This window comes from Gossypium hirsutum, chromosome D05 (assembly GCF_007990345.1).
Source record: "Gossypium hirsutum isolate 1008001.06 chromosome D05, Gossypium_hirsutum_v2.1, whole genome shotgun sequence".
Taxonomy (NCBI): domain Eukaryota; kingdom Viridiplantae; phylum Streptophyta; class Magnoliopsida; order Malvales; family Malvaceae; genus Gossypium; species Gossypium hirsutum.
The window spans coordinates 30,942,101-30,951,756 of NC_053441.1; the positions used below are offsets into that span (position 1 = coordinate 30,942,101).

General features: G+C 32.4%; 2 protein-coding genes across 2 annotated transcripts; one reads left to right on the forward strand and one right to left on the reverse strand.

Annotated features, from left to right (window-relative positions):
• Positions 1 to 220: 220 nt before the first annotated feature.
• On the reverse strand, positions 221 to 3,118 carry LOC107904176 (probable phytol kinase 1, chloroplastic). Its single transcript, XM_016830449.2, has 6 exons — positions 2,736 to 3,118; positions 2,573 to 2,640; positions 2,317 to 2,448; positions 1,204 to 1,319; positions 925 to 1,039; positions 221 to 443 (listed from the first exon to the last, which is right to left on the reverse strand). The coding sequence occupies exons 1-6, from the start codon at positions 3,012 to 3,014 to the stop codon at positions 257 to 259; spliced, it is 897 nt and encodes a 298-aa protein (XP_016685938.1). The 5' UTR covers positions 3,015 to 3,118; the 3' UTR covers positions 221 to 256.
• Positions 3,119 to 4,530: 1,412 nt separating this feature from the next.
• Positions 4,531 to 7,077, forward strand: LOC107935283 (probable serine/threonine-protein kinase At1g01540). Its single transcript, XM_041094673.1, has 6 exons — positions 4,531 to 4,605; positions 4,727 to 4,834; positions 5,484 to 5,574; positions 5,692 to 5,751; positions 5,898 to 6,333; positions 6,410 to 7,077. The coding sequence occupies exons 5-6, from the start codon at positions 5,928 to 5,930 to the stop codon at positions 6,691 to 6,693; spliced, it is 690 nt and encodes a 229-aa protein (XP_040950607.1). The 5' UTR covers positions 4,531 to 4,605; positions 4,727 to 4,834; positions 5,484 to 5,574; positions 5,692 to 5,751; positions 5,898 to 5,927; the 3' UTR covers positions 6,694 to 7,077.
• The last annotated feature ends 2,579 nt before the right edge of the window (positions 7,078 to 9,656 follow it).

The window sequence follows — 9,656 nt, forward strand, 5'->3', positions numbered from 1 at the left end:
ACTAGGGTTTCTACTGAAAGATTAGGATTTTGGGCCATTGGGTCTCTATTTGTATTTGGGCTTGTAATAATTTTTATTTTTTTGGGCTCTTGAGCCTTGTAAATGGACTATTATTATTTTTTGTTGTTTTTATTATTGGGTCCGAGTAAAATTGGGCTCTTACACTTAACATATCTAAACTCGAGTACGATAATCTTATTTTCTAAAAAAGTAAAAGAAATAAAATGAATATAAAAGTAGATTAGCCAGGAAGAAATTAGTGACCAAAAGTTAAATAGGCAGCAAGCATGGAAGCAAGAGGAACAGAAATATTATCATCTATTAGCATGGAAATTGGAAGAGATTCAACCACAGTTGCCACTAGAGAAATGAAAGCAACCCTATGCAGTGTATATCCCCAATCCAATTGTAAATAACCCAGAGCTGAGTAGTAGTACAGCATCCTACATTCATTCACCAACACAAACTTTTATTAGCATTAATATTTGGACAAAACTTTGGAATATATATACCATATGATTTCTTATTCAATATATAAAAACTTGATTTGATTTAATTTAATTTTTACGTACAATTAACATATAAATTTATTTTATTCCCTAGTACCATAATCAAAAGTGCAATTAACCTGACACTCATAGTCAATGCAACATTAGTTTAGAGATATAATGTTTTTAAATTCATGAAAAATTTGTAATAAAATAAAATATACTTATATGGAACCAATTATTTTGTTTTGGAAATTGAGATAATATTATAAAATTTTGTATTAAATGTTTTATCTTAAAAAGGCTTAAATTGAATTAATAAATTTTAAAATAGCCATTATTTAACTAAGAGGCTTTAATTGAAATATTAATTTTAAAGAAAGATCAAAATTGCAATTTATATAATATTAAATTGTAGGAAATTAATGGAACTCACCCAATAGAAATGATGAATCCTGAAACAAACATGGAAATGCTGCCAACCCAACTCTTACTTTGATTATAAGGAATCTTGGACGACCCATATTTTCTTCCAATTATGTCTGCAACACCTGTCCACCACACTCCTTTCTATAAGTTTTTAATATTTCTGTTCCTCTTCCGTAACAAAAGTAAAAAATGGCATTAATAATTTCAGTCAATAAATGCATCAAGGACAACGTGGGTTTTACCACACTCCTTACTACTAATAATAAAGGAAAAAGAGATTCGATACCATCTCCGCCGCACATCATTGCCAAGCAGATGACACCCACGGGGGATTCACGCCAAAACACAAGAGCACATAACATCAACATCGCAACATAATACAAAGGCCCCCTAAGCAATTCCCTGCAGTTTTAGTAAAAACACAATAACCCATTTGAAGATTAAATTTGAATTTGCACAATCAAACCAATATAAGTGGGATTTTAGTGTAGAAATGCCTGCCCTAGCTGCTTTCCTTTTTTAAGTTAATATATATGTCGGGGGAAGGGGTTTCATTTCAGACTTAACAATTCTACAAATACTAGTTATGTACATTGAAAAAACCTAAAATGTGTGAAAGAATGATAAATCCAATCCACGCCATTTAAAATTACTGCTTCCATGTCCTATGTATCTTTTGTGGTTTTCCAGTACGGCTATATTATATATTTTTAGGATATGAAATTAAGAATTATTAGTAAATAAGTGTGGAACGATTGGTATAAAACTGACCTACTTGTTTTCAACATTAATACCAAGGGTGGGACCGAGACAACTAAGACCATCTCTGCTCTCTGCCCCCACTTCAATCCATACCTATTCTTAGATTTGGAATTTATTTATGTTAAAAAGATCAATGTATAATATTTTAATGACACTATCATTATAGTTCATAGTCATTAATGCATCTTAAATTTGATATAAATTTAAAACTTTTAATTATTTATTTTATGTAAAAAAATTAACCATTAAATATGTATTAATGTATAAAGTATTTTTAATTTACATGCATTGTAAATACAATTATGTTGATACATTTAACAGTTAAATCATTAAAATATTAATAATATAAATAATTACCAACGTATCTAAAATTACTTTTAATTTTTTACGCTACATCTCTCCCCTTTTAATTTAATTAATTCACACAGTAGTAAGCTGCTGAAGGATCTCTACACTAATCTCTGCTTGATTTGAGGTCTCGACTAAGCTTTTTTATTTATTAAAAATGAGTGCAAATTAAATTTTTTAATGAATACTAATTAAAAATAAAATAAAATAAGCTAACATACTATTCGAATGAAAAATAAAACAATCAAATTGGAGTAAAAAATCGATATTATGGTGATAGAAAAATTACTTGGGATTTCCTTCTCGAGTAACAGATTTGATCAAGCTTTGATCATCAGTCAAAGAGAGACCATGAATTACAAGCCTTAAGCAATTGAAAAGTGGAACCAGAGATGCAAAGTAACGAGCTTCATCGGCGTTGCTATTTTTTAAAATTAAAAATATATATATCAGCTATAATATTAATCAATTTAATTAATAAAATAATGCAACCCAGTTTTTTTTTTAAATTATCTTTCAAATATAGAAAAAAATAACATGTTCACCTGAAAATTGGCCAGGAAATGGCAAAAAGTAATCCAGATAATATATGCACCAATTTTCTACTTAAATTCTGTTAAAATAATTAACAAAAAGAACCGATAAATGAAATTAAAAAATTCTGATAAAGTGTAAGAGAGATTTTAAGAAAAAGATTAAAAAAAAAACCTGCTGAATGAGCTCCTTTTGAGTGAGAATATCGAAGGTGAAGACGAGAGCATAAGCGCCAGCAAAGACAGAGGCGGAAGCAGCGGTATCTCGGAAGATAGAGGCGGTTACAGCGGTGGCTGAGAGTGCGGTGGCGCGTTGGGGCGCGCGGTAGAGAATAGGGAAACGGGACGTGGTGGGGATGAGAGGAGAGAGGAAGAGAAAACGGGGAGGAGGAAATACGGCGGAATAGACGTGGCGGCTTAAGATTGGATGAGTGAAGGATAAGGAGAGGCTCATGGTAGCAGCGGAGAAACTGATGAAATAGAAGAGAGAATGTGGAACAAGACCGCCGAGCTCTCTGCTTTTGATGTATATTTTGTTGACCACTTGGGTAAAAATTGCAAACGAGAAAGATAAAGAAAAGAGTAAGTTAAAAGGAGGACCAATGAATGAAAGTGAGAGAAATCGACTAATTTTACTCAGATTGATGATGTCAGATTCCAAAAGGATTTACAACTGTAAAGTTACTTTTTTTACCTTTTAAGTGGAAACCGTGTAACTTACATGTGACCCAAATGGATTTTATTCAAGGGGTTGAATCCAAAATCAATCAAAATTAGTTTAAAATAATAATTAAAACATAATTAGTTGAATTGATTCTTTTTATGATTTTTTAATTTTTTTAATTTAAATTAAAAAATTGATTGATTTAATCAAATTCATGTAAATAAATTGTTTATTGATCCAACTCTAAAAAGCTTTGCTTTTGAAGATAGTTGGGTATACTCGGATGAATACTTGTGAATTGAGCAAGTGCCCCCCTTGAAGAAGCCTGCTTCAACTAAGGGTGAAAGTTGGAATCCACAATTAATTGAGTTGATGAGTTTTATTTTATCAACTTAATTTGATTGAATTTTTTTCTAAATTGAGTACAATTGTTCAAGTTAAATTAAAAAATTAAAATATTATTACAATATAACTGATTTCATGTTGAAACACATAAATTTGAAACCATATATATTTGAATTTTTTTAAAGCAAAATAATAAAAATTACTTTAGTATGATAAACTTGAATCATTAATTAACTTCTTTAGGTCCTCAAAATTATTATTCTAAATTTTTTTTTGTATTTTTTGTTAAGAGAGACCAATTTGTTCATTTTCAAACTTAACAGGGATCAAAAGGGTATTTACATCAATCTATTATTCGAATCATTCGAATTGTAAAATTCAACTCGATTTAAACCCGAAACTCAAATAACTCGATTCTATTAACTCAAAATTTAATTTTTTTCGAATCAAATTGAGTTTTCCTTACCCTAACTTCAACTCCTCTACTTTTTACAGCATGTTTGGTTGGATCTATTGGCATAGCCATTACACCCTTAATCGGTGGCCCCACTTAATCCCCTTTAATCCTTTGGTTCAGTGTATTACTATTATGGGTCTAATACATTACAGACCCTAATCCTCAAAATCCACCGATTTCTATTCCGGAAGGAAAGCTCAGTTTTGCTGCGTATTAAGTTCTCCCGATTTCTTCTACCCAGTTTTACCCTCCTACTGCTTCTTCTTCATCACTCATTAGCAGACTGCTTCTTCTTCTTCATCCGCTCAGCCCTGTTGCTGTTTCATGGTGGTCTTTTGTTTCTTTCAAGATTGCTTGACTTTTTTTTGATTCATTTGGATAGAGATCTCTGTTTTCATTTGTTCTTATATGTATATCTTTTGTTGGATTTGATATCAGGGGATATGCACGGTTTGTGAATATAAGAGATGGTAGAGGAGCCACTCCATTGCACTTAGCAGCACGCCGGAAGCAGCTTGAATGCGTACATATCCTGTTATACAATGGTGCTCTTGTTTGTGCATCAACTGGTCGATATGGGTAATAATAATTCATGTTAAGTTGATAATTCATGAGTATCTGTATTTATTTTGTTTTTTTTTTGTCAGATGGATAGAATGATTGCTTGGAAAAATGACTGAAAATTTGTTGCTTTTTTCAGTTTCCCAGGAAGCACTCCTCTTCATTTGGCTGCTAGAGGGGGCTCTCTTGATTGCATTCGTATGTTGTTGGCTTGGGGTGCAGATCGTCTTCAAAGAGATGCATCTGGGTATAGTTTAATTTTATTATTTACATATATGGATATCTACATGCTTTTATATTCCCAGGCCTTGATCCTTTGTTTCATTCATTTTCTCTTACCAAGATAATTTTATTATTTACATATCTGGGAATAGACTAGCCCTTCAAGCTAGGTTTTCAATGGTGCTCCTCTTGGCATCATATTAGTTGAGTCCATTACGAAATTGAGATGTAATACAAAGTCTTGAGGCTATACCAATTTACAGCATAAACTTCATACTTTGGTTTATATGATTTGCATCCCCATGCTTGTGGCGAATTTATGTCGAAACAATTCTGCCTTTTCTCTTTTAAGTTTTTCGTTGAAGTAGTAAAAGGATTTTATTAGAATTACGACTCATGCTTTCTTTTGGAAGTTGAGTAGTAGATATTGTAACCACGATTGTGTCCATTAACCTCCCTGATAATAAAAGTAATTGTTGATATTACTAAGGAAAAATAGTAATACATGCATAGTTGCTTGAGCACATTAAAACTGGAGTGGTGCTATACATGTGATCTTATGTTTAACTATGTTGCTCGAAAGAGTTAAAGACATATGTTAAAGTACTTGCATTGTTATGTAATTTGATAGTTTGCTCCTTTGAATTCATCACTGAGATGCGTTGTGACTGTAGGTCTTCAAAATGGCCAAAGCACTACAACGGTTTGGCATGAAAAGAGCATTAGTTGTGCACTCAGAGGGTTTAGATGAAATGAGTCCCCTTGGTAAGCTTCATTTTATTACTCATTTCCTTCGGCTCAATCATCGGCTCATGTCATCTTTGTTTGCTGTTCCATATATCTAAATCATTACAATCTCACAACATATATCCATCCATACAGGGCCAGGGCGAGTCCTTGATGTCACTCTAGAAAAAATTGAGAAGTTCTCATTTGATCCATGTAAGATATTGTTTGTATTTCATGATGTTTTCTTCCTTCCTTTATTGATACCATAGATGTATTTTATTGAATGATACACAAGATTTTGAAACTACTGTATTTATATACTGATCAAGTTGTGCTAAGAAAATACAATGTTTGGACAGTGGAATTTGGCATTCCTCGTTGTGCTCTAGATGGACAGTGGAATTTGGCAAAGTTTTAGGTTCAATTTAGAAGAAATAGAGACTGCAACTCAGTACTTTTCGGAGTCGAATTTGTTGGGAAAAAGTAACTTTGCTGCTACATATAAAGGGTTCCTTAGAGATGGATCAGCTGTTGTGATTAAAAGTATTAGCAAAACTAGTTGTAAATCAGATGATTCCGAGTTCTTGAAAGGATTGAATGTTTTAGCATCGTTGAAACACGAGAATGTAGTCCGGTTAAGAGGATTTTGTTGCTCAAAAGCACGTGGTGGGTGCTTCCTCGTTTATGATTTCATCCCTAACGGAAATTTGCTACAGTATCTTGACGTAAAGGATGGTGACGGCACAGTCCTAGATTGGTCTACTAGAGTTTCCATTGTTAAAGGCATAGCCAAAGGTTGGTCTCTAGTTATGTTTTTTTGCCTTGTTTTAAGTGGTTCCTATTAGCTAACTAGACATGTTTGTTGCAACAGGGATAGCATACTTGCATGAATACAAAATAAACAAACCGACTCTCGTTCACCAAAACATATCAGCCGAGAAAGTGCTCGTCGACCACCGGTTTAATCCCCTACTTTCAGATTCCGGCTTACACAACATCCTCACCATTGACATTGTCTTTGGTTCACTCAAAGCCAGTGCTGCCATGGGTTATCTTGCACCCGAATATGCCAACACGGGTCGTTTCACCGAGAAGAGCGACGTTTACGCGTTCGGGACACTCGTTCTCCAACTCCTTTCGGGTAAACAAAGGTGACCAGCTCGGTACGTTTAGGAGCTGAAACTCGTAAGTACCAAGATTTCATAGACTCGAACCTTCACAGTCGGTTCTTTGAACACGAAGCGGCTAAACTAGCAAGAATAGCATGGCTTTGCGCTCATGAATGTCCTATAGAAAGACCATCAATGGAGGAAGTGGTCCAAGAATTGGGTAACTGCAATGCCCGTCCTTAAATGGTGATGATGATGTTGTCACTTAACTACTCACTGATGCATGAATGGGGCATGCTTTAAATTTGTGTCCTTTTGTTAAGGACTATGCTTTTATGAATTTTGTTCATGTGAATTCAACCTCGTAAACGCTATTTTTATTTTGTTATCCAAGAATTTATTTCTAGGCTTTTTTAATTCACTCTTTTAATTTTGTGCTTGAAAGTAAGCTTTATATGTTATACTGATATTTTTTAGGGTGTAACCGAGCAGGCCTGAGTTAAACTTTAAATTTGTAGCTTGATTCTCAGTTCAAGCTCAATTAAATATCTATTGTATAAATTCATATAAAAAATTTATTATCAAGAATTTTATGAAATTATATATCATTATTAAATTATATTTAATATTAATTATTTTAAATTGTATAAATTTATATAAGAAAATTTATTATCAAGAATTTTATGAAATTATATATTATTATTAAATTATATGTAATAATAATTATTTTAAATTATAAAAATTCATATAAGATAATACAGAAATAAATCTATTTAAATGATTGTACTAGATATAATTATTAAAAAGCAATTTTTAATTAATTAATGTATTGGTTCTAAGTTTAACTTCTTTTATTAAGTGGTTTGTTTTTATATAAGTGACTTTAAATTTAAATTTTCTTGGTAGCATATCTTGTTTTTTTAAGTTTCATTATCAGAAATACGACCTCCACATAATATTCACGCAAGATAAAAATGATACCCCAAACAAGTTGGGCTTTATTGACTTCTTAATAATATAACTTGATTTTATTTTGAATCATAATAATTTTAAAATAAAAATACTAAAAAGTAAAAAATAAAATAAAATTGTTTGTTAAAATTTCGGCTTAAGTACTAAAAATGTCCATGTAAAATAATTAAAAAAATCAATTGAACTCATAGTTGAAAAGTGCAATTGATTGAACCCTTGTAATTTAATTTTTTGTCGAAGCCCTTGTAATATGTGAATGTATGAATGTTCATGGTGTAGCCTTCGATAATGTGTAGATCGAACGGACAAATCACAATACATGAATTTATGCATAAGTCCATAAGGGAGAAACCCATGGCACATTCTGTGAAAGTCTGTCGGGACATTAAACACGTGATTTTGTATGTTGCCCTTGTGGCATACTTTGTGAAGTCTGTCTGGTAGAATATGATTTTTGCTCTTATGGTAAGTTCTGGATAAATTTTGATTGCTCTGTACTGCTATGATAAGGTTAAGATACGTCTGGAGCTAAGGTAGTTGAATAAGATATGTGATATAATTGAATAAATTTTAAGGGAATTTCTTGAAAAGAAGTGCGTATCTGTATGTTCGGAAAGGGTATCCGCCATAATAACAAGTTAGTTTGGAATTTGGGCGTGTTTGTAGTTGTGAATGAGATAAGTATCCCTTAGTCTAAGTTTGTCTATACTCTACAGGGTCAAATCAGAGTTATCTGGTATCTGCCATATCTGAACAATATCATGTATTCTTCTGAAATCTTATGGAATCTGAATCATCGTATTTCTGAGTATCTAGGGTTCTGAAATAAAATTGTGTGAAATTCATTTGGATGATATATATAATTCCTTATCAGTGTGATCTTGTATGGTATCAAACGAGAAAATGATTTGACTAGTAAGCTGATAGTATTTTAATCTGTGTGAGTATCCGTCAAATGTGTATGTATCAGCCAGTGAACAATATATGTGATCAACCATTTTGAAATCAATGTACGTATGAAGAGATGGTCTGTATGTAGCAGGTTCTAAAGAGATATTCTTTGAAAAGTACTTGTATGGTTCTAAGAAACAGAAGAGATTAAGGTAATGCCTAGAAGGATTTTAAGTTAGTTAGGTAGTTAAGAGAGAATAGGTACTATTAAGAGAATAGTAGTTGGCGTGTAAGTGTAAGCTTGAAATTGCGATAGTATCCGCCCAAACAAAAGTGAGTGGTTAAAAAGGGTAGTTGGCATACAGATGCTCTTCAAATATTATTTGCCAAGGTATTTTGTATTAACTCTCACTAAGTTCTCTTGAGCTTACAATGCTTGTTATTGTTTCAAGTGATGTGTTAAGAGAATGCGCTAAGAGGGACTATGCCAAGAGTTCACCAAGGTAGCGACGAAGCGGATTATCATGCATACAGTGCAAAAGTGGCATATTGTAGGGTTACGTCCTAAGAGTCTGTCTTTAGTAAATCTATGTGTTGTACTAAATGTGATGTAATAATTCAATTCTAAATACTTACTTTTGTTTATTTGAAATTAAGTCTTTAAAAGAAGTGATAAGAATAAGGTTTGAAGTAAAGAGTGTTTGTCTACTGTTTTTAATTTTATTAAGTATATTGTGTAGTAACACCTGATATCTGAACATGATGAATCGGGTCAAGTTAAAGACGTTACATAAGTAAAATCCTGAGTTCAAATAGACAAGGAACTGAAAGTTAGTGCGTTGGGTATACGAATTCTTGAGTATGTAGTGTCGTTCACAACAGTGAAATTCATAGCCCGAAACATGGGTGAATGATATCCTTTCATTGGCATTACATGGTTGATGAAAAGTAAACATGGCCACGAGTCGTTCGTCTTTGTGATGAATGACTTGATTACTATTTGATAGTAACTTACTTTTCATGAAGGAAGATGTAATGATTACAATGAGATAAAATAAGATCATATTAGGAGAACAAATATTATCCCAAAGAGATTAAAGATATCCTATGAGGGTAACACACTTATGACAAGCTCATTGGACGAGC